The 24,485-nt window shown below is 43.7% G+C and overlaps 1 protein-coding gene across 4 annotated transcripts in view; it reads left to right on the top strand.

The window, feature by feature from the left end:
• Positions 1–24,485, top strand: part of CCDC149 (coiled-coil domain containing 149) — a 128,417-nt gene that overhangs the window by 61,771 nt on the left and 42,161 nt on the right. For all 4 annotated transcript variants that reach the window (XM_069744656.1, XM_069744658.1, XM_069744657.1 and 1 more), the window contains exons 3-6: positions 1,685–1,723; positions 2,029–2,136; positions 4,201–4,317; positions 10,038–10,210. In XM_069744656.1, the coding sequence (XP_069600757.1) occupies positions 1,685–1,723; positions 2,029–2,136; positions 4,201–4,317; positions 10,038–10,210 (437 nt within the window). The remainder of the gene's footprint in view (positions 1–1,684; positions 1,724–2,028; positions 2,137–4,200; positions 4,318–10,037; positions 10,211–24,485) is intronic.

Here is a 24,485-nt window from a genome sequence, read left to right on the forward strand (position 1 = left end):
AGCAGGTTTTATCTGGTTAAAACCGGTTTCTTTCAGGTGTTTTTTCCCGCAATTTCTACAGACTGTGATTGGTTAATCAGCTCTGTGCAGGAGGAATTCTTATCTATAAATACAGCTGTTTTGGGCGCAGTTACCTCAAGCAAGATTTGAAGATCCCGCCCTCCCCCCCTTTTTTTTCTGTTCTCACTACCCTTTCTGTTGTGCCGTTTATTTTGTGGGAATAATCGCCCGGATTCGGGTGGATTTGGACTTCTTATGGTAAAGCTTATTCGGTTTTTGGAATTATTTATTGAAGTTATCCTGGTTATTAAAGGGAACCTGTCACCCCGAAAATCGCGGGTGAGGTAATCCCACCGGCATCAGGGGCTTATCTACAGCATTCTGTAATGCTGTAGATAAGCCCCCGATGTTACCTGAAAAAGGAGAAAAAGACGTTAGATTATACTCACCCAGGGGCGGTCCCGCTGCTGGTCAGGTCGGATGGGCGTCTCCGGTCCGCTGCGGCGCCTCCTATCTTCTTTCCATGACGTCCTCTTCTGATCTTCAGCCACGGCTCTGGCGCAGGCGTACTTTGCTCTGCCCTGTTGAGGGCAGAGGATAGTACTGCAGTGCGCAGGCGCTGGAAAGGTCAGAGGCCCGGCGCCTGCGCACTGCAGTACTATCCTCTGCCCTCAACAAGGCAGAGCAAAGTACGCCTGCGCCGGAACCGTGGCTGAAGATCAGAAGAGGACGTCATGGAAAGAAGATAGGAGGCGCCGCAGCGGACCGGAGACGCCCATCCGACGTGACCAGCAGCGGGACCGCCCCTGGGTGAGTATAATATAACGTCTTTTTCTCCTTTTTCAGGTAACATCGGGGGCTTATCTACAGCATTACAGAATGCTGCAGATAAGCCCCTGATGCCGGTGGGATTACCTCACCCGCGATTTTCGGGGTGACAGGTTCCCTTTAAAATTTTATTAAATTGCTGTTTAGTTACCCAAAAATAAACGCCACGGCCAATTTATTCCAAAGTTAATTCTGTGTCCTTTGTGTCTTTATTTTATTGGTATTGGGTGGGGCTTGTGTTACCATGCCTAGACTGCCTTATCAGCGGCCATTGCTGGGGGAAAAGCACTACTTCGCCCAGCGACATGCCACAGACAGTCCAACCAATCCCTGATATCAAAAAATACCAGGAAAGCTTGGCGGGAGAACTTTTCCCACCAAGCTTAACCTTTGGGTTATATTATGGCCTGGTAAAGCCATGTATAACCCTCCTAAAGCTCCGGGTTATATCAATCTATTACCCCAACATTTCCAGAGATTATAGTGAACCTGTCACCATGAAAAACCATAGACATAGATAATAGAATGTTGAATAAAACGATACCTTGACATCTGAAATACAATATTTTTTCTTAATATGTAAATGAGAGGCAGATTCTCAGGGAGATCTATGTCCGGCCCATAGATCTTAATAGATCTTTTACATATTAAGAAAAATGTTGATTTCTCTGGAAAAAACATCGGATTTCAGATATCAAGGTATCATTGTATTCTGCTTCCTATGACCTATAGGCCCATCTAGACGGCGTAGGAGGGACGATCCTACTGACAGATTCCCTCTAAGAAATCAATGATGTGATTGTGATGTATGTTTCCTATATTTTAATTATCTTTTATCATTTTTTTCTGCTGACAGGATGGAGACCCATCGCTTCCTCCTGAGAAAAGAAAGCAGGTACTATAAAATATCTCATCATCCTTGTTTTAGGATGTTTTTCCTCTATTAAAAAAAAAATCATAGGGGAGAGTAATAACCCTGCATGGTACCATAAAGAGCACAGAGGGAACAGAGAGGCAGCTTCTTATCCTTCTTCCTAATCGTGTATCACGGGGAACAGTAGATAATCTGTGGGATTTAGGACGACCGCCATGTTGGCTGTCACACAATAACTGCTTCATTACAATGCCTTTTTTTTCTATATTAGTGGACGTCATTGATTCTCTGTTTTGGCACGGGGGGCTTATGATAAACTTTTGCAGGCAAACCTGGCACAGCTGTTGGGGGAAGCTCGGGAAAGAAGCAAAAAGCTGGAAGTGGAGATGAAAGAGCTGCAGCAGCGACTGGGAGAAATCCAGGGGGACAACAAGGTGATGGCTTGTCATGTGTTGTCCGTGGGGTACGGCTTTGTGTGGTGGGTCTACGTGATATCTGAGGCTGCCGGTGAAGAGCTAAGCCTCTTTCTACAAAGCCGGGCTTTGTTTTATCCACTGAATGGCGATTAGCACACAATGATGAGATTTCATCGGAGGAGTCATTGTCCGGTATGATGACGTCGTATTTATAGGATATCGGTCGCCATAAGCTTTTCCATTTCACGTAGACCATCAGCTGGAGCAGTAAGGAGTAACAGGCAGTGGACTGCACTTTTGGAAAACTTCTGATGTGTCACGGAAACATGTGAGAAGTTTTGAACTTTGGAGGTCCAAGCGCAGGTACCTCACCGGGCACCATAACGGGGGTGCGGAAGAGCTCAACTGAGACTGAAAACACACTCCATATACCGTAGTTTGTAGTGCAGCTGTCAACTACTAGTCGGCCTCTGCTTAATCAATTCGGGACCCCATAGTGGATAAAAACAATGTACGCCCCCCTATTCCAGTCCTGCCCATCCAACGATGTCAGCTCTGCTGTTTCCCGAGGGTGATGTGACATTGTTGAGGCAATCTCTGCAGCATCCCTGGAGCGGCATCGGTACAGGAAACGAGTATTCGCTTTTCTTGGGGGACTTGGTGCCTTACGAAGGGGTTGTCCAAGTAATGGAGAGCCCCTTTAAGTTTTAGAGGAGCGCAGTGCTCGGCTGTCAGTGCATACACAAGATGAGCGGCAACAGCCTTGATCCTCCCATAGCTGCCGGGAGAAAATTCAGATCCTGCCAGTTCCCCCTTTGGGACCACTCTACACATAATGGAGCCCCCCTTGTAGCTACTGTCTCTACGCTGTGTGCTCTGGGAATACACATTTATAATGACCTCATTAGTATGTATTAACTCTTTCCTTTCAAGATTGCTCTCACTTGGAGGACACACTTCTCGTAGCAGTGATTGAGCACTGGGGCTGACGACATCGTGATTATAACCCGGACCTAACGCTGAATGAAAGTTTAATAAATGTTTTATGTCTGGGAATGCTAAGGAGAAAATGTATGCCGTTAATGTGTGATGGGCTTGGGTCCATCATTAGCACCCACTTCCCATGTCCAGGACTGACCACTTCAACAAGGCGTCATTGGTGTGGAGGCGACATGACAGGAGGTCCGCGCACATGTGAACTTGTCTCACATATGTGCATTGCCACAGTCGTTGTCAGATTATCTGCTCGTATTTCATGCAGAGTCGTCCCATAGGTGGCGCTACACTTTCGGGAAGCCATTCTTCAGTTTCCAGCGCAGCTCCGGACCTCTTCGGGAACAAATGACTGTTCTGTGGTTTTGCCAGCTCACCCAGCGGATAACGTGTGGAGTGGTCCCGGCTTTCCCAATGTAAGTCCATGAGGGTGAGAATGAGTCTCCATCTTTGAGAAGGTGACTTGTTCTGCCCATATCATCCCTTGCGTCAGCTGGCTAGTCTGGTTTCAGGTCTTGTGGTCCAGAAGAGGAGCGGAGCAGTGCTGGAAACTGGAGAAAACAGCGATCGGTTAGGTATTTTAATACACTTGATGTATTACCTAAATATTTAGACAGGGTCAGAGAAATAAATGCTGGACGTGCTTTAAAGTGAATCTTTCACCTGTTTTTTTTTTAAACTAATCTGAGAGGAGCACAATGTAGGACTAGAGGCCCTGATTCCAGCAATGTGTCACTTGCCGGGCTGTTTGCTGTAGTTTTGATCTCAGCATTTTTTTCATCAGCAGGAGATAATCACTAGAGGACTAGTAAACCTGCTTCCACATAGTTCACCAGCACCCACACCACTGATTGGCAGTTTTCTGCCTATGCACAGTGCATAGCTGCCAATCAGTGTTGTGGGTGGAGCTATACACAGCTCCTCATTCAGAGCAGTGCTAGATCTACAGCAGATACAACAGGAATTTTACCAAAATTACAGCACGCAGCCCAGTAAGTGATACATCACTGGAATTGGGGTCGCAACATCTAAATTACAAATATAATACTGTAGTATTGTTGCTGTACTCGTGTGGTTTTATGTCTCCAGCTGTTAAGAATGACCATTGCCAAGCAAAGACTCGGAGATGATGAGGTTGGAGTTCGCCATTTTGCCCCGCACGAGCGAGAGGACCTTGTGCTGCAGCTGGAGAAAGCTAGAGAGCAGGTATTAATTTATTTCGGACAGAAATGTGTGGCTCTTTTCGCACCGCAGTGTATGTTTGCTATGTGCATGGTGAAAGCTTCTGGCACATGTGTTAAATGGATCCATGACTCTCCTTCAGTCACCAGACAGAGGCCTTATGAATGTTCTGTTGGCCTCCATCGGCCGGTATACATCAGGGTGAAGTTATTTAGCTTTATGTAAAGTTCTGTAGATTTTGCTATTCCAAAAGTCAGATGGGGAAAAAAGTGGGTCAAAAATCTTAGCATTTTGGGGTTCTCGCCTTTGAAATTGAAAGGTTGTACCCTTCTCTAGTGAATAAAGCTGAAAACCTATCCCAGCGTGGCCCTGGAGGACTGAGGACCACAGGAGGCCATTGTGTTGTTTCCAGTGGCCGCCTTGTAAAGCTTTTACAAAAGGATTTTCCTGTAAAAGAAAATCAAAAGTAACAGGATCGTGTTTGCATAGTAAGACTTCACCTTTTACCTTTTATGCCCCAAAATTTCTAATACATCTTAATAGTGACTGGAGCGTTTTTGTTCTGATACAGAGCACCAAATCCACTGCAAAGACGTGGATGTAATATGCACATCTTGCTGCGGAGTTCTCTTTAAATAGTGACTATTCCTACAATCATAAAATCTTGAGCTTACGTCCATTTGATCGTTTTGTTCTGTATACTGTAGTACTTCACTATTACACTATATGGAGAATGGTGTTCTACTATGAAGCTAAGCTACAGGTGAAGATAGCCACAATGCCCTTCCTCAGCCATGCGGCCCTTGATCATGATCAGCCAGGGGGTCCTTGATCAGCCAGGGGGTCCTTGATCATCCATAGGGGTCTTGATCATCTATAGGGGCCTTGATCATGATCAGCCAGGGGGCCTTGGTCAGCCAGGGAGTCCTTGATCATCCATAGGGTCCTTGATCATCCGTAGGGGCCTTGATCATGATCAGACAGGGGTCCTTGATCATCCATAGGGGCCTTGATCAGCCAGGGGGTCCTTGATCAGCCAGGGGTCCTTGATCATCCATAGGGGCCTTGATCAGCCAGGGGGTCCTTGATCATCCATAGGGGCCTTGATCATCCATAGGGGCCTTGATCATCCATAGGGGCCTTGATCAGCCAGGGGTCCTTGATCATCCATAGGGGCTTGAGCATCCATAGATCCTTGAGCATCCATAGGGGCCGTCAGCAGCCATCCGAATGCCTTGACAGCCTGTCATTATCCCATCAACAATTGACAGCAGTAAATAAATGGTTAAATGGCAGCAATCAAATCACGCTCCGATCGCTGCTGTCGCAATCTGATGCCGGCTGTGTAACACAGCCGACACAAGTCGGTTATGAGCCTGTTCCATACATGAGGACCCAACATAGGACCTACTATTACATTCAGTCTTAGGAAGGGTTAATAGGGATCTGCGATATGTTTGCAGCTATGTATATGGTTTATAATCCAGAGACCTATAACTCATGGAAACAATTAACGTTTTGTGTGATCTCGATTTGTTTGAGCAGCAGGTGTCTCTAGTTTTGCACATGGTTATATTGTCAAAGAGCCAAAGTAACTGGAATTATACCTCATTTATAAAGAATATGGTATAAAGGGTTAACAATCATCACCTGGTTAGTTGTGATAAAGGCCCTGTATCGTAACGAGAAGACGGGCAATAGGCAAAATGTGAAAGTGATACCGGAATTACTTTATCTTTCGCTAAAGAGGGCAGTGAGCGGTGCTGGGGGCTAGTGAGCGGTGCCGGGGGCTAGTGAGCGGTGCCGGGGGCTAGTGAGCGGTGCCGGGGGCTAGTGAGCGGTGCCGGGGGCTATTGAGCGGTGCCGGGGGCTAGTGAGCGGTGCCGGGGGCTGGTGAGCGGTGCCGGGGGCTGGTGAGCGGTGCCGGGGGCTAGTGAGCGGTGCCGGGGGCTATTGAGCGGTGCCGGGGGCTATTGAGCGGTGCCGGGGGCTGGTGAGCGGTGCCGGGGGCTAGTGAGCGGTGCCGGGGGCTAGTGAGCGGTGCTGGGGGCTATTGAGCGGTGCTGGGGGCTATTGAGCGGTGCTGGGGGCTATTGAGCGGTGCTGGGGGCTATTGAGCGGTGCTGGGGGCTATTGAGCGGTGCCGGGGGCTAGTGAGCGGTGCCGGGGGCTGGTGAGCGGTGCCGGGGGCTAGTGAGCGGTGCCGGGGGCTGGTGAGCGGTGCTGGGGGCTATTGAGCGGTGCTGGGGGCTATTGAGCGGTGCCGGGGGCTAGTGAGCGGTGCCGGGGGCTAGTGAGCGGTGCCGGGGGCTGGTGAGCGGTGCCGGGGGCTAGTGAGCGGTGCCGGGGGCTGGTGAGCGGTGCCGGGGGCTATTGAGCGGTGCTGGGGGCTATTGAGCGGTGCTGGGGGTATTGAGCGGTGCTGGGGGCTAGTGAGCGGTGCCGGGGGCTGGTGAGCGGTGCCGGGGGCTGGTGAGCGGTGCTGGGGCTAGTGAGCGGTGCTGGGGGCTATTGAGCGGTGCTGGGGGCTAGTGAGCGGTGCTGGGGGCTAGTGAGCGGTGCTGGGGGCTATTGAGCGGTGCTGGGGGCTATTGAGCGGTATGTGGAGTCACATTTTATAAAGGTCTAAATGTCTATTTTCTTTGTGATTTTGACTTAAACATAGAGACATGGTTGCTAGGATTACAGAGATTCACTGCTTTTGAAGAATAAAGAACATTTTTCTTCTTTACTAATCTTTGCAGTGGCAAGTTGGGAATTATAGCATTTATTATTTTTTGGTGAATAGAAAATAGTAATATGTAAGTATGTTAGACTTCTTACTTTTTTTTTTTTCAATAAAAAATAATAATAAAAAAAATCAGAAAAGGTTTGGAAGGGTGATTTAAAAAAAAATCTTTTTAGGAAACGTGACCTCTGCTCGCAGATACGATATTCTGCAATACTTCTGTACTGCAGTGTGTGGTCGCCATTTTAGCATCCTCCTGTTAATCCCAGCCTGTGACACAGTCTGATGGGGAGTACTAACTTATTATAGTAGTCACAGAGTCCTTCACTAGGTCCTGGGCTGTGACAATCCATTGCCACCCTGCAATCACATACGGGGGCATTGCAGTGACTGAGGGGGCTTCCCTATTAGATGCCGCGGTTAATCCGAGTCCCAGCATCTGAAGGATTTAACAGCCATGATTGCAGCTAGCTCCTGCTTTTATATCTTGTCTTGTTCACTTGGATACCTTGAAAAGTTTATGAGCAAGAGTGACAGTTTTCAGAAAAAAATAATAAAAAAAATATATATATACCGTATTTTTTGGATTATAAAACTCACTTTTTTTCCTTCAAATTTAGGAGGATGGGAGTGTGTCTTATATTAATAATGATAATAATAATAATAATAATAATCTTTATTTTTTATATAGCGCTAACATATTCCGCAGCGCTTTACATTTTGCACACATTATCATTATATTCAATTTGAGCTCACCGAGTTGTGGAGGGCAGTGGAGCGGGGGCACAGGAGGCAGGGACGGTGCTTCAGGAGTCCAGCGGTGACAGGAGTGGGGTGATGCTGCGGGTCCTGGTCTCCGGTGAGCGGAGTCCCCTTACCCAATGATTTCCTTGTGGTGGGCTTCGGTAAAATGGCAACAGACGGAGATCTCGGAAGATGAGATTACAAGACGCACCACCATTTTATTTAAAACATTTTCTCCTGTTTTTTACCACAAAATTTGGTGTGTGTGTATATATATATATATATATATATATATATATATATATATATATATATATATATATATATATATATATATATATATATATATATATATATATATATATATATATATATAATTTTTTTTTTTTTTCAATGCTGTGCAATTTTTTTTTAATTTCATACACATGTGCTTGTCGCAAAATTAGAATTTAATCAAAAAGTTAATTTATTTCAGTTCAATTCAGAAAGTGAAACTCATATTATATAGTCATTACAGAGTGATCTATTTCTAGAGTTTATTTGTTAACCCCTTAACCCCCAGAGCTTTTTTCGTTTTTCACTTCCCTTCTTCCCAGAGCCATAACTTTCATATTTTTCCATCAATATGGCCATGTGAGGGCTTATTTTTTGTGGGACGGGTTGTACTTTTGAACGATCTAATTGACTTTACCATGTCGTGTAACAGAAAACGGGAAAAAAATTCCAAGTGCGATGAAATTGCAAAAAAAAGTTAAATCCCACTCTGGTTTTTTGTATGGCTTTTTTATTAGGTTCACTAAATGCTAAAACTGACCGGCCATTATGATTCTCCAGGTCATTACGAGTTCATAGACACCAAACATGTGTAGGTTCTCTATAAATCTAAGTGGTAAAAAAAGTTCCAAACTTTGCTAAAAAAAAATGAATAAAATTGTGCAATTTTCCTATACCTGTAGCATCTCCATTTTTCGTGATCTTGGGTTTGGTGAGGGATTATTTTTTGCATGCTGAGCTGACGTTTTTAATTATACCACTTTTGTGCAGATACGTTCTTTTGATCGCCCGTTATTGCATTTTAATGCAATGTCATGGTGACCAAAAAAACGTTATTTTTGCCTTTTTTTTTTTTTTCGTTATGCCATTTAGCGATCAGGTTAATCCTTTTTTTTATTGATCATGCGATTCTGAATGCGGCGATACCAAATATGTGTAGGTTTGATTTTTTTTTTTTTAAATGTTTTATTTTGATTGGGGCGAAAGGGGGTGATTTGAACTTTTATTTATTTATTTTTTTAAATTTTTGCATGCTTCAATAGTCTTCATGCGAGGCTAGAAGCATCCACTACTCGAACGCCTCTGCTACATACGAGAGGTGATGCAAATATCACTTCTATGCAGCAGAATTACAGCATTGCTATGAGCACCGACAACAGGGTGGCGCTCATAGCAATCTGCCATCAACAACCATAGAGGTCTCGAGGAGACCTCTGGTTGTGATGGCAACGCACCGCTGACCCCCGATCACATGACGGGGGTCAGTGGTGCGAGTACTTCCGGCAGCGCTTGTTAAATTCCCAATGTCAGTTTGACAGCGGCATTTAACTAGTTAATGGGCGCACGCGGATCGCGATTCCACTTGTGCCCATTGCGCGCACATGTCAGATGTTGACAACAGCTGACATGTCGCGGCTTTGAGGTGGGCTTGTTTTCTTACAGTGACTGTTTTAGCACCAGTAGCTTACTGCTCGTCCGCCACGCCCCTTACTGTGATAGGCTCCTCAGCCATGGTCATTGTACACACAGAGCCTGGTGTGGGCGGGGATTGCTTCCTCAGCTCTGCTGTATTGCTAAATCTAACTTTGATTTTGTCAGAATGACTGCACCCATTTATCTAAGTGATACATCGTTGGATTCAGCTCGTCTTTTCCTACATCATGCAGCTCTCACATGAGGTATCAAAAACCTGCTGACAGATTCCCTTTAAGTGAGATATTTCTTGTTTCATTTATAGGCATTTCTCATTTCCCCAGATTCTAAAGGGCAAACATAGGGGAAATGATGACTCGGATCGTAATGTAATCTCACAGCAAAGGCCGCGTCCTTTTCGCGAAAGGCTCAATCCATTTCAGAACCTTGACAGCTAAGACTGCCTTGTAGTAATTGGGGCTTACGAGGAGTGTACATGCGAAATAACAGTGATTGATGGCTTATCAACCCGTTTTGCGCCAGGATCTTTATTGGTAGCGTTGGCTGACAATATGTTTTCTTCCAGATGGAAAGCCTGGAGCACGACCTCAGAGCGGCGCTGGATGAACTCGAGGACGTGAAGCAGGAGCGATCGTTCTTCCAAGATAAGTCTGAAAGGTTGAACCAAGAGCTTAACCATGTGCTTGGCGGCCATGAGAAGAGGATCATAGACATCGATGCCCTCTGTATGGAGAACAGGTGGGTCTTCAATAGTGATCGTGGGCTGTAAAAAGTAAATGACCAAGCGACAGACAGACGTGTTTATCACAGTGCTCAGGCGGCGGCAAAAAGCTAAAATCTCCAGGCTACAATCATGTGCCTGAACATATGCTCAATTAAGTTCGGCATATGTTTAGTGGGTGTTCGTGTTGTCGCAGGCAACGGGCTGTTAAGCCACACATTACTTTTCTGTTTTCTTTGATTATTTCCTATTTTGGAATCACATCATTATCTAGTTCTATATTAAGTGTCTGTATAGTTCTTTTTTTTCTTACATATCTATATTTTTGCTTTAAGTTTACTGCAATAAAGGGTTTTTCCATCTACAATATTAACATGGCATATCCCTAGGCCATGTTATAATCTTCTGATCACTGTGGGTCTGGTGCTGCATGGGGGTAGTTCACAAGACCCCCTTTGTTGGTGGGAAAAACAATCAAGGATAAAATCTAAATTATATGTATGTGAATGTAAAAATAAAGATTATTATTAGAAAAGAATGTAGAGCTGAGATGTGGAATCATTTTTGCTGTAGAGAAATATTTTGGATATTAGATGCCCATACTCCTTCAATAGCGATCGATCGCAGTCTCTTCTGGCTCTCCAGTACACATGGACACTCATTTTGGGTGAGTAGGCATCTGTTTTCAATAGGGAGAGGGGAATGAGCCACCGCCAAACATTTCTGGCTGCAGCTTGTGATCAGACATTAGAATTTAGCCTGCCCGATCATTTTATCCCCCATTGCAATGTAGCTTGGGGGAGAAACAGAAGGCCTCTCTACAAATGGTATAGTCAGCCAGTCTTGACAAAATTGGCAGCTTTGGCCATCTTTTGTCTAAATTTACTTGGAAGGGCACAATGAAAATTCAGTGACTATTTGATGTTTATCAGCAGTGTCCATTCTTACGTGGCAGATTTGCCCTCTGTGGTTACAGTGTGTCAGTAAAATGTCCATTTACTGTAGAGCATCAGCCCCCCATCAGTACTGAGCAACCAAAAACCTTCCCGACATGCACTCTCCTTAAGGATAGATGCAGGCGGCCTATTTTGGTTCCAAGTGCGATCTGACAAAACATCGGATCGCACTCTGACCAATGTTATTCTATTGGCTCATGCAGATGTCTTATTTTTTTTTCCTAAAACTGAATCTGTCCAAGGTAAAGAACTCACTGCATATCCGAATTGCACCTGTAAATCGCACCCCACTCTGCCATGGAGGTTAATGAGGCCGTGGAATAAATCTGATTTTCATGGACTGATAAAATAGAGAATTTTTTCTCCATCTTCTCTTCATCCGAGAGAATCGTCTCATACTCGGCTCACATTCAGCTCACCACAGTATACTCACTGTCTGCTCACACTCTGCCCAGTGTCTGCTCACATTATGCTCACCCTCTGCTCGCGTTATGTTCATCCTCTGCTCGCGTTATGCTCATCCTCTGATCGCGTTATGCTCATCCTCTGCTCTCGTTATGCTCACCCTCTGATCGCGTTATGTTCATCCTCTGCTCTCGTTATGCTCACCCTCTGATCGCGTTATGCTCCCACTCTGCTCGCGTTATGCTCACCCTCTGTTCGCGTTATGCTCACCCTCTGCTCGCATTATGCTCACCCTCTGCTCGCGTTATGCTCACCCTCTGATCGCGTTATGCTCGCCCTCTGATCGCGTTATGCTCGCCCTCTGATCGCGTTATGCTCACCCTCTGATCGCGTTATGCTCACCCTCTGATCGCGTTATGCTCACCCTCTGATTGCGTTATGCTCACCCTCTGATCGCGTTATGCTCACACTCTGATCGCGTTATTCTAACCCTTTGATCGCGTTATGCTCATCCTCTGCTCTCGTTATGCTCACCCTCTGATCGCGTTATGTTCATCCTCTGCTCTCGTTATGCTCACCCTCTGATCGCGTTATGCTCCCACTCTGCTCGCGTTATGCTCACCCTCTGTTCGCGTTATGCTCACCCTCTGCTCGCATTATGCTCACCCTCTGCTCGCGTTATGCTCACCCTCTGATCGCGTTATGCTCACCCTCTGATCGCGTTATGCTCGCCCTCTGATCGCGTTATGCTCACCCTCTGATCGCGTTATGCTCACCCTCTGATCACGTTATGCTCACCCTCTGATTGCGTTATGCTCGCCCTCTGCTCGCGTTATGCTCACACTCTGATCGCGTTATTCTAACCCTTTGATCGCGTTATGCTCACCCTCTGATCGCGTTATGCTCGCCCTCTGCTCGCGTTATGCTCACTCTGATCGCGTTATGCTCACACTCTGATCACGTTATTCTAACCCTTTGATCGTGTTATGCTTACACTCTGCCCAGACTCAATGAGAATAAGGCTGTCGGGGACTATCTCTAACTACCTGGCTTCCCACACTTTTCTTTTGTTGGCTTACCAGCCTGAACTAGGAGATGCCTTGACATTACCATGTTAAATTGGGCAAAAGCAAGAAACCTCACACAGCCCCTTTAAAGTATTTTCCAATTGCAGCTTTTCTTCGTTCCTTCCACTATTAGAATGCAACAGAAGGATCTAAATAATCAGTGGAAACTTGTGTTTTATCTCCTCCTTTAGAATCATTATAACTTTATGTCCTTTCAGCATGCACTAGAACAGTTGGGCGATGGAAACACTGCGTAATAGGGAGCTGATGTAATGGTATTAAATGAACCATCAGGGACTCAGAGTAATACAGTCCTTAAGCGACATCTACTAAAGAACGTTAATGAAAAAGTAGCTTCAGATACAAACATTGGACTGTAGAAAGCAGAAGTAGAACTTCACACCATGTTCCCATGCATCTGTATATGTTACATCAGGACAACAAAGCATTCCCTTAATAAAAGGGAAGGTTTCATCAGGACGATTAATGCTTATCAGGCTTGTTCGTAGGTGTGTAGTATGAAATATTTTTATAATGATTTCAACACTCCAATTAATTAACCCCTTTACCCCCAAGGGTGGTTTGCACATTATGGACCGGGCCAATTTTTACAATTCTGACCACTGTCCCTTTATGAGGTTATAACTCTGGAACGCTTCAACGGATCCCAGTGATTCTGACATTGTTTTCTCGTGACATATTGTACTTCATGACAGTGGTAAAATTTCTTTGATATTACCTGCGTTTATTTGTGAAATAAACGGAAATTTGGCGAACATTTTGAAAATTTCACAATTTTCCAACTTTGAATTTTTATGCAATTAAATCACAGAGATATGTCACACAAAATACTTAATAAGTAACATTTCCCACATGTCTACTTTACATCAGCACAATTTTGGAACCAAATGTTTTTTTGTTAGGGAGTTATAAGGGTTAAAAGTTGACCAGCAATTTCTCATTTTTGCAACACCATTTTTTTTTAGGTACCACATCTCATTTGAAGTCATTTTGAGGGGTCTATATGATAGAAAATACCCAAGTGTGACACCATTCTAAAAACTGCACCCCTCATGGTGCTCAAAACCATATTCAAGAAGTTTATTAACCCTTCAGGTGTTTCACATGAATTTTTGGAATGTTTAAATAAAAATTAACATTTAACTTTTTTCACAAAAAATTTACTTCAGCTCCAATTTGTTTTATTTTACCAAGGGTAACAGGAGAAAATGGACCCCAAACGTTGTTGTGCAATTTGTCCTGAGTACGCCGATACCCCATATGTGGAGGTAAACCACTGTTTGGGCGCATGACAGAGCTCGGAAGCGAAGGAGCGCCATTTGACTTTTCAATGCAAAATTGACAGGAATTGAGATGGGACGCCATGTTGCGTTTGAAGAGCCACTGATGTGCCTAAACATTGAAACCCCCCACAAGTGACACCATTTTGGAAAGTAGACCCCCTAAGAAACTTATATAGATGTGTGGTGAGCACTTTGACTCACCAAGGGCTTCACAGAAGTTTATAATGCAGAGCCGTAAAAGTTAAACAAAAATTTTTTCCCACAAAAATTATTTTTTATCCCCCAGTTTTGTATTTTTCCGAGGGTAACAGGAGGAATTGGACCCCATAAGTTGTTGTCCAATTTGTCCTGAGTGCGCTGATACCCCATATGTGGGGGGAACTGTTATGATCCGGTGACCTTGGAGCAGCATGAAAACTTTTACTGGAGTAGGTGGTAACTATACTGACCGCAAATCCTGATCTTAACACCGCAACTAGAAGTAGCCGTGGGGTGTACCTAACAAACCCTAGACACCTCGTCACAGCCGGAGGACTAAATACCCCTATAGATGGAAATAGGAATTCTACGTTGCCTCAGAGCAGAACCCCAAAGGATAGGCAGCCCCCCACAAATATTGGCTGTGAGTAGGAGCGGAAAGACACACACAGGCAGAAAACAGGATTTAGCACAAGAGGCCACTCTAGCTAAAATAGGAAAGGATAGGACAGAATACTGTGCGGTCAGTATTAAAACCCTTCCAAAAATATCCACAGCAGATTATACAAAAAATTCCTCCATCTAACTAAAGACGTGCAACTCCAGAGAATCCTACACTCAGAGCAGAAATACAATAAAAAAACAAGCACACAGCTTGTGTGCCATAGAAAAAGAAACAGACACTTATCTTTGCTGAATTAGCAGCTAAGCAGGAGAAGCCAGACAGAGGTCCAACACTTCTCAAGAAACATTGACAACTGGAAAGGACTAATGAGTCCTGCAAACCTAAATACCCCAGTCAGAATTGCAATCAGCAGATACACCTGTCCAGGACTGCAGCCCAGGGACAACTGCATTAACACCTACAACCACCGGAGGGAGCCCAAAAGCAGAATTCACAACAGGGAACCACCGTTTGGGCGCATGGGAGGGCTCAGAAGGGAAGGAGCGCCATTTGGAATGCAAACTTAGATGGAATGGTCTGCAGGCGTCACATTGCGTTTTCAGAGCCCCTAATGTACCTAAACAGTAGAAAACCCCCACAAGTGACCCCATATTGGAAACTAGACCCCCCAAGGAACTTATCTAGATGTGTTGTGAGAACTTTGAGCCCCCAAGTGTTTCACTACAGTTTATAACGCAGAGCTGTGAAAATAAAAAATCTTTTTTTTCCCACAAAAATTATTTTTTAGGCCCCAGTTTTGTATTTTCCCAAGGGTAACAGGAGAAATTGGACCCCAAAAGTTGTTGTCCAATTTGTCCTGAGTACGCTGATACCTCATATGTTGGGGTAAACTCCTGTTTTGGCACACGGGAGAGCTCGGAAGGGAAGGAGCACTTTTACTTTTTCAACGCAGAATTGGCTGGAATTGAGATCGGACCCCATGTCGCGTTTGGAGAGCCCCTGATGTGCCTAAACAGTGGAAACCCCCCAATTATAGCTGAAACCCTAATCCAAACACACCCCTAACCCTAATCCCAATGGTAACCCTAACCATACCTCTAACCCAGACACCCCTAACCCTAATCCCAACCCTATTCCCAACCGTAAATGTAATCCAAACCCTATCCCTAACTTTAGCCCCAACCCTAACTGTAGCCTTAACCCTAGCCCCAACCCTAATCCTAGCCCTAACCCTAGCCCTAACCCTAGCCCTAACCCTAATGGGAAAATGGAAATAAATACTTTTTTTTTTATTTTTCCCTAACTAAGGGGGTGATGAAGGGGGGGTTGATTTATTTTTATAGCGGGTTTTTTAGCGGATTTTTATGATTGGCAGCCGTCACACACTGAAAGACGCTTTTTATTGCAAAAAATATTTTTTGCGTTACCACATTTTGAGAGCTATAATTTTTCCATATTTGAGTCCATAGAGTCATGTGAGGTCTTGTTTTTTGCGGGACGAGTTGACGTTTTTATTGGCAACATTGTCGGGCACGTGACATTTTTTGATCGCTTTTTATTCCGATTTTTGTGAGGCAGAATGACCAAAAACCAGCTATTCATGAATTTTTTTGGGGGGAGGCGTTTATACCGTTCCACGTTTGGTAAAATTGATAAAGCAGTTTTATTCTTCGGGTCAGTACGATTACAGCGATACCTCATTTATATCATTTTTTTATGTTTTGGTGCTTTTATACGATAAAAACTATTTTATAGAAAAAATAATTATTTTTGCATCACTTTATTCTGAGGACTATAACTTTTTTACTTTTTTGCTGATGATGCTGTATGGCGGCTCGTTTTTTGCGGGACAAGATGACGCTTTTAGCGGTACCATGGTTATTTATATCTGTCTTTTTGATCGCGTATTATTCCACTTTTTGTTTGGCGGTATGATAATACCGCCAAATAAATTGCTCGTTTTTTTTTTTCTTACGGTGTTTACTGAAGGGGTTAACTAGTGGGACGGTTTTATAGGTTGGGTCGTTACGGACGCGGCGATACTAAATATGTGTACTTTTATTGTTTGTTTGTTTTTATTTAGATAAAGAAATGTATTTATGGGAATAATATATATTTTTTTTTCTTTATTTAGGAATTTTTTTTTTTTTTTACACATGTCTAAATTTTTTTTTTACTTTGTCCCAGGGGGGGACATCACAGATCGTTGATCTGACAGTTTGCACAGCACTCTGTCACATCACCGATCTGTCTGAGAGCAGTGCAGGCTTACAATGCGCCTGCTCTGAGCAGGCACTTGGTAAGCCACCTCCCTTCCTGCAGGACGCGGATGCTGCGGCCATCTTGGATCCGGGCCTGCTACAGGGAGGGAGGTAAGGAGACCCTCGCAGCAACGCGATCACATCGCGTTGCTGCGGAGGGCTCAGGGAAGCCCGCAGGGAGCCCCCTCCCTGCGCGATGCTTTCCTATGCCGCCGGCACACCACGATCATGTTTGATCGCGGTGTGGCGGGGGTTAATGTGCCGGGGCGGTCCGTGACCGCTCCTGGCACGTAGCGCCGGATGTCAGCTGCGGTAGGCAGCTGACACTCGGCCGCGCTCCCCCCGTGTGCGCGGCCGATCGCGCTGGACGTACTATTCCGTCCATGGGAATTAAGGCCCACCCCACATGGACGGAATAGTACGTCCGATGGCAGAAAGGGGTTAATATGAATGATAGAGATATTGATTGGTTTTATTATATAATATACAGTATATATATGTACTTTCAAGGAGTATAGCAGAAAGCTAATTGAAAACTTGTCCAGCCACATGTCAATTGTTCCAAAGGGTCAGTCTAAAAGGAATGTAAATGACCTAGTAATTAGCATTTAGTGTACACTTTACACTTATCTTCAAAGATGAGAACCAATGGAATGGACTTGTTCCCATGAGATGGTATCATGTAAATGTTAATTAGACAGATACTTGTTAAGCCCCGAGGGTTGCCATGTGGTGTTCTTATCTATTTGGCCTGAAGGCTTCAGTACATATACCATGATATAGATATAAAGCCTTCAGATAAGATTCAATGGTCAGTTTTAACATATAAATGGAAGTATTGCCTGAGACTGGGGAGATTCAGAGACACAGATTGGATGAGAGAGGACACATGTGGTTTGGCTGCTCTTGCTTCCTGGAGGATCAGTTATGAACTCCTACCATGCTACTGTAATGTATGACTTATGACTTTATTGATTATGTGCTATTTTGAGTGACTGTTTATATTTATTATCTTTTATTAAGTAAATTCATTTTAGTTTATTCAATTGTCGTGTGAGCATTTATTTATTAATCACAATTCTTTGAACCGTAACAAAACAAGTGGTGTCAGAAATGGGATTTGTGTCTTGAATAAAAATGTTTGCAAAATTTTATAAGTTTGTTAAGAATAGGAATGCAATTGAGAGTAATGTCAGATCCTTGCCGGAATGGGTGTTGTCAGGACCGTGGACCCCAATGGCACAGGAATGTAATAAGTATATGGAGGGACAGCATTTAGCAAATCCCCAGGATGAGGCTGCCAAATTTGATCTCTCAAGGTATGATGCAAAGGAGCAAAAAACAGCAGCGGACGTTGGATGGGTCTGTGTCCAGGCACTGCAAAGTTTGCAGGAGGAGATTGATAACTTGCGTTTAGAGCTGCATACAGTTATAGAGCAAAGGATCAGCTTGCAATCCGCTTTGAGAGATCAAGTGAAACAGCATGATAAAATGCAAAAGAGTTTTGAAGAATATGTGATACAAAATATGAATAAGAATAAGCGCAGGAGGAGACAGCAGACAGTGTCAGATAGTCATACTGCACATGTTAGAACCATGATTTCACATGGGAAATGGTCAAATTTGTTAGAATGTGATGGTTTAGAAAATGAGGTAGAATTGCATGCCAGACCTATTATAGTAACAAAGACCAGGAGAGAAGTCACTCAGCGTAGGGGAGATAGGATGGATGCAGGAGATGCAGCTGTTGGCGCAGAATCCGCCATGACAGAGGAAACTAGAAATTATACAGCAGGGGAACTAACAGAATTAGCCACCAGATACAGACAGCAAGCAGGAGAGCATTAATTAACATGGACTCTCAGGTTATGGGATTTTGGAGCCGATACGATAATCTTGAACTATCTTGAGGGCATAGCAATTGCTAGTATTTGTATTGATCCCATGGTGTGTCTAAAAATGAGACGTGCAAGGGACACAGCAGATAATTTTTCCCTATTGCATTTGGTGAGGAATTCTGTGGCACAATTATATGATTCTCCTATTGAACTAATACCACAAATACAATGGGAGTCTCTTGCAGATGGAGTTGAGAGATTGAGAGAAATCGCATGTATATGTGGTATAACTCGCAATCCTTTGCCAGATATGAGTGATCACTTTGCTGTTGTCGAGGATTGGAAGGGGCCAGATGCTGCAGTGATGACAGTAATGATGAAAAATAAATTCATAGAAGGTGCCCCAGCTGCTTACAAATCCCCATTATTCACCATGTTCAGTGCGCTCATGGGACATTCCACTAATATAAATATACAGCATGCAGTTTGATCACTCAGTTATGTGCTCTAGAAAAAACAAAAGTGTCAGTAGACAGAGTAGATCAAGAGAGAAGGAAGGTGACAATTCCCAAGTTAGAAAAAGCAGAAAGGAGCTGTTTTTTGACCTGATAGCTAGTGGAGTTCCATTCCAGGACATAGATGGCATTTCTACATGTAATCTGTTCAGAAGATGGCAAGATCTGAGCAGAAATGGCAGATTGAAAATCGCCAGGCCCAGGAGGGTGGCGACAAATGAAATAGGAGGTTGGAAGGATAGAGGTGGGACACCTGATAACAAAGTCCCTACTGCACCCTCCCCTTTGACTCCTCCAATACCATACCTGTATTCTCTCATGGACTAATTCGATAAAAGTTGTGGAACATTCCATGAGAATTGTGTTTGAACAGTTTTGCCATTTGTTGATGTCTAATGATGTTTGTTTTTGTTTTAATAGTTTGTACCAAGAGAAATATCCTGTGAGCGTACTATTACATATGCGCTGGCTGATATGATGAATTGAGTTTGGTCATAGTGATGCATAAATATACGTTTCTCATTTGAGGGTTTGTAATGCCTTCCAATTGACAGTCCGCTGTCATTTGGTGCTAGACCTTGGTGTTTTTAAATGGCAAAATACCACAACAGATGCAAGATGACTGTATGTGGAAGCCATTGTGAAAGAGACATACAGGGAAAAGAGGGTGTTAAAATTACAGACAATGATTAGTTAGATTACAAATAATATTATGGGGGTTGACTGAAGTAATAGATGACTTAAGTTAAAGACTTATCTGTTACATGTTTGTGCAAACCCCTGGATTTGTCATGGATATTCTTTGTTTAAAATTGGTTGATGGCCAAAAAATCCACGTAGTATTTTTGGATTTTTATTTTGTATTTTTTTATGAGCTCATTTTTTTTTTTAAAGTAACAATTTTCTCCTTTCAGCCCACCAAATGTTGGACTGGGGGTGTAAATTAACCTTTTGTTTGTTTGCAGGATTGAAAGAAGAATCCTTGGCCATCTGATTACCATGTGTGCATTGTAAATAGTTTTTGTCTCTGCAGTACTCAAACAAGAATACATTTAAATTTAACCCCTTCACCCCCGGAGCTTTTTCCGTTTTTTCATTTTCGTTTTTCGCTCCCCTCCTTCCCAGAGCCATAACTTTTTTATTTTTCCGTCAATACGGCCATGTGAGGGCTTATTTTTTGCGGGACGAGATGTACTTTTGAACGATACCATTGGTTTTACCATGCCATGTAACAGAAAACGGGAAAAAAATTCCAAGTGTGATGAAATTGCAAAGAAAGTGCAAAAAAAGTGCAATCTCACACTTGTTTTTTGTTTAGCTTTTTGCTAGGTTCACCAAATGCTAAAACTAACCATTATGATTCTCCAGGTCATTACGAGTTCATAGACACCTAACATGTCTAGGTTATTTTTTATCTAAGTGGTGAAAAAAAATTCCAAAGTTTGCTAAAAAAATAAAATTGCGCCACTTTCCGATACCCGTAGCGTCTCCAATTTTCGTGATCTGGGGTTGGGTGAGGGCTTATTTTTTGCGTGCCGAGCAGGCGTTTTTAGTGATTTCATTTTGGTCTAGATACGTTCTTTTGATCGCCCGTTATTGCATTTTAATGCAATGTTGCGGCGACCAAAAAAACGTAATTTTGGCGTTTTGATTTTTTTTCTCGCTACGCCATTTAGCGGTCAGGTTAATCCTTTGTTTTTATTGATAGATCGGGCGATTCTGAACGCGGCGATATCAAATATGTGTATGTTTGATTTGTTTTTTATTGTTTTATTTTGATTGGGGCGAAAGGGGGGTGATTTGAACTTTTATATGTTTTTTTATTTTTTTAATATTTTTAAACACTTTTTTTTTAAATTTTGACATGCTTCAATAGCCTCCATAGGAGGCTAGAAGCATGCACGACTACACGATCGCCTCTGCTACATAGAGGTGAAGTACAGATCACCTCTATGTAGCAGAAATGCAGGTGTACTTTCAACGCCGACCACAGGGTGGCGCTCAAAGCAATCGGCCATCAACAACCATAGAGGTCTCAAGGAGACCTCTGGTTGTTATGGTAATGCACAGCTGACCCCCGATCATGTGACGGGGGTCAGCGGTGCGAGCGGCTCCGGCCGCGCTAGTTAAATGCCGCTGTCAGCGCTTGACGGCGGCATTTAACTAGTTAATGGTCGCGGGCGGATCGCGATTCCGCTTGCGCTCATTGCGCGCACATGTCAGCTGTACAAAACAGCTGACGTGTCGCGGCTTTGAGGTGGGCTCACCGCCGGAGCCCACCTCAAAGTAGGGGATCTGCCAGCTGACGTACTATTCCGTCAGCTGGCAGAAAGGGGTTAAATGTGACTTTTATTTTTTGAGTTTTTCACGTTTTTATATTTTTGGGAATTCCCGTGCATATTGGGTTTTGAAAAACGTATATTTAAAAAAAAAAAAAAAAAGAAATGAAGTGAATGTTAATATCATTTTGTTTTTGTTTTTTTTGGTTTGCATCTACACTTCACTTAAGAATTAGCATGCAATACTAATGTGTGGGTTACCCAAAGTGTGATTTTCTTTGTTCGCATGTAAATGAGAAACTTTACTGCTAAGGCTAGGGTCACATTGCGTTAGTGCAATCCGTTTAGCGCTAGCGGGTTGCGCTAACGCAATGTTTTTAATGGGGCCGCGTCCCGGGGTCGCGGTAACGTCCCCGCTCTCGCAGATCCCCGATCTGCGAGAGCGGGGAACGGACCGCGGGCGCGCCTCGGACGCTGCAAGCAGCGTCCGCGGCGCGCCAGGAAACACCGGCGCGTCGCTAGCGCGTGCCGAACATGGCACGCGCTAGTGCTGCACGTTCCCATTGCCGTGAATGGGCGCGCTAACGGACGCGTTGCACGGCGTTAATTTCGCTGTGCAACGCTGTCCGTTAGCGCTTTCCTATTAACGCAATGGGAACCAAGCTTTACTGAGTGAATGCCTTGCTGAAGTCAGGGACATTGAGTGGATGTAAAGTGTTTGTATTGATGTAAATAATTTATTTGTTCAAATTCAGCTAAAAAGCATATTGGTTTGGGTTATGTTTTTAATAAAAAAAATGTGGAAACATTTAATTACTGATTTTGATTATTAACCTAATTTTGTAACTTTTATTGACATGATTATACTACAAATTATGATCATTATTAATCAAATGTGATATGAATTTGATGAATTTAATAACTGTGTTTGATATTCTGGAGTTATATTTTCAGTGTATAAGTCCAGACATATGTGATATAAATATGATACACATGTTTTATTTAGAAAGTTATGATCTAGATTAGAAATATGTTTGCTACCATAGAAAATTTCAAAGGTTGTTTTGGGCATATTTTATTGGATTAGGTATTTTTGTTTTATTCATTTGATGAAGGGGTGGAGAAATAAGCCACCAGGACCAGAATTTTTGGACTGAATTATCATGGACCAAGTTAATACATCTTGCTGCTGTTGCTTTGGACTGAACTTTTTCAAGTGTGACTTTGAGTTTCTTTCCAATAGTGCAGGCTGTGCTCAGAGTATGTGGAATTTTTTTGTGTGCAAATGCATGTTTGTTTGTTTTTATCTACTGCACCCTTAAGGCCCCTTCACATTAAGCGACGCTGCAGCGATACCGACAACGATCCGGATCGCTGCAACGTCGCTGTTTGGTCGCTGGAGAGCTGTCACACAGACCGCTCTCCAGCGACCAACGATCCCGAGGTCCCCGGTAACCAGGGTAAACATCGGGTTACTAAGCGCAGGGCCGCGCTTAGTAACCCGATGTTTACCCTGGTTACCAGCGTAAAAGTAAAAAAAAAACAAACACTACATACTTACCTACCGCTGTCTGTCCCCAACGCTGTGCTTCTCTGCACTCCTCCTGCACTGACTGTGAGCACAGTGGCCGGAAAGCAGAGCGGTGACGTCACCGCTGTGCTTTCCGGCTGCCCAGCGCTCACAGCCAGTACAGGAGGAGAGCAGAGCACAGCGCTGGAGGACAGACAGCGGTAGGTAAGTATGTAGTGTTTGTTTTCTTTTACTTTTACGCTGGTAACCAGGGTAAACATCAGGTTACTAAGCGCGGCCCTGCGCTTAGTTACCCGATGTTTACCCTGGATACCAGTGAAGACATCGCTGGATCGGTGTCACACACGCCGATCCAGCGATGTCCACGGGAGATCCAGCGACGAAATAAAGTTCTGGACTTTGTTCAGCGACCAACGATCTCCCAGCAGGGGCCTGATCGTTGGTCGCTGTCACACATAACGATTTCCTTAACGATATCGTTGCTACGTCACAAAAAGCAACGATATCGTTAACGATATCGTTATGTGTGAAGGTACCTTAACATGTCCCCTCTTCCCCTATTATAGCCACATCCTTCTGACATAACAGGGACTGCCTGCTTAATCCAATACTGCTGATGCTGCTGTCATTAACCCCTTCAAGTCGCGGCCCTTTTTCATTTTTGCGTTTTCGTTTTTCACTTCCCTCCTTCCCTGAGCCATAACTTTTTTATTTTTCTGTCAATTTGGCCATGTGAGGGCTTATTTTTTGCGGGACAAGATGTACTTTTGAACGACACCATTGGTTTTACCATGTCTTTTACTAGAAAACGGGGAAAAAATTCCAAGTGCGGTGAAATTGCAAAAAAAGTGCAATCCCACACTTGTTTTTTGTTTGGCTTTTTTGCTAGGTTCACTAAATGCTAAAACTAACCTGCCATTGTGATTCTCTAGGTCATTACGAGTTCATAGACACCTAATGTCTAGTTTATTTTTTATCCAAGTGGAGAAAAAAAATTCCAAACTTTGCTTAAAAAAAAAAAAAAAAAGTGCCATTTTCCGATACCCGTAGCGTCTCCATTTTTCGTGATCTGGGGTCGGTTGAGGGCTTATTTTTTGCATGCCGAGCTGATGTTTTTAATGATAGCATTTTGATGCAGATACGTTCTTTTGATCGCCCGTTATTGCATTTTAATGCAATGTCGCGGTGACCAAAAAAACGTAATTCTGGCGTTTCGGATTTTTTTCTCGCTACGCCGTTTAGCGATCAGGTTAATGCTTTTTTTTAATTGATAGATCGGGCGATTCTGAACGCGGCGATACCAAATATGTGTAGGTTTGATTTTTTTTTTAATTGTTTTATTTAGGATGGGGCGAAAGGGGGGTGATTTAAACTTTTATATTTTTTATATTTTTTTCATATTTTTAAAAACATTTTTTTTTTACTTGTGCCATGCTTCAATAGCCTCCATGGGAGGCTAGAAGCTGGCATAGCCTGATTGGCTATGCTACATAGCAGCGATCATCAGAACGCTGCTATGTAGCTGAAATGCA

This window comes from Ranitomeya imitator, chromosome 1 (assembly GCF_032444005.1).
Source record: "Ranitomeya imitator isolate aRanImi1 chromosome 1, aRanImi1.pri, whole genome shotgun sequence".
Classification (NCBI taxonomy): Eukaryota; Metazoa; Chordata; class Amphibia; order Anura; family Dendrobatidae; genus Ranitomeya; species Ranitomeya imitator.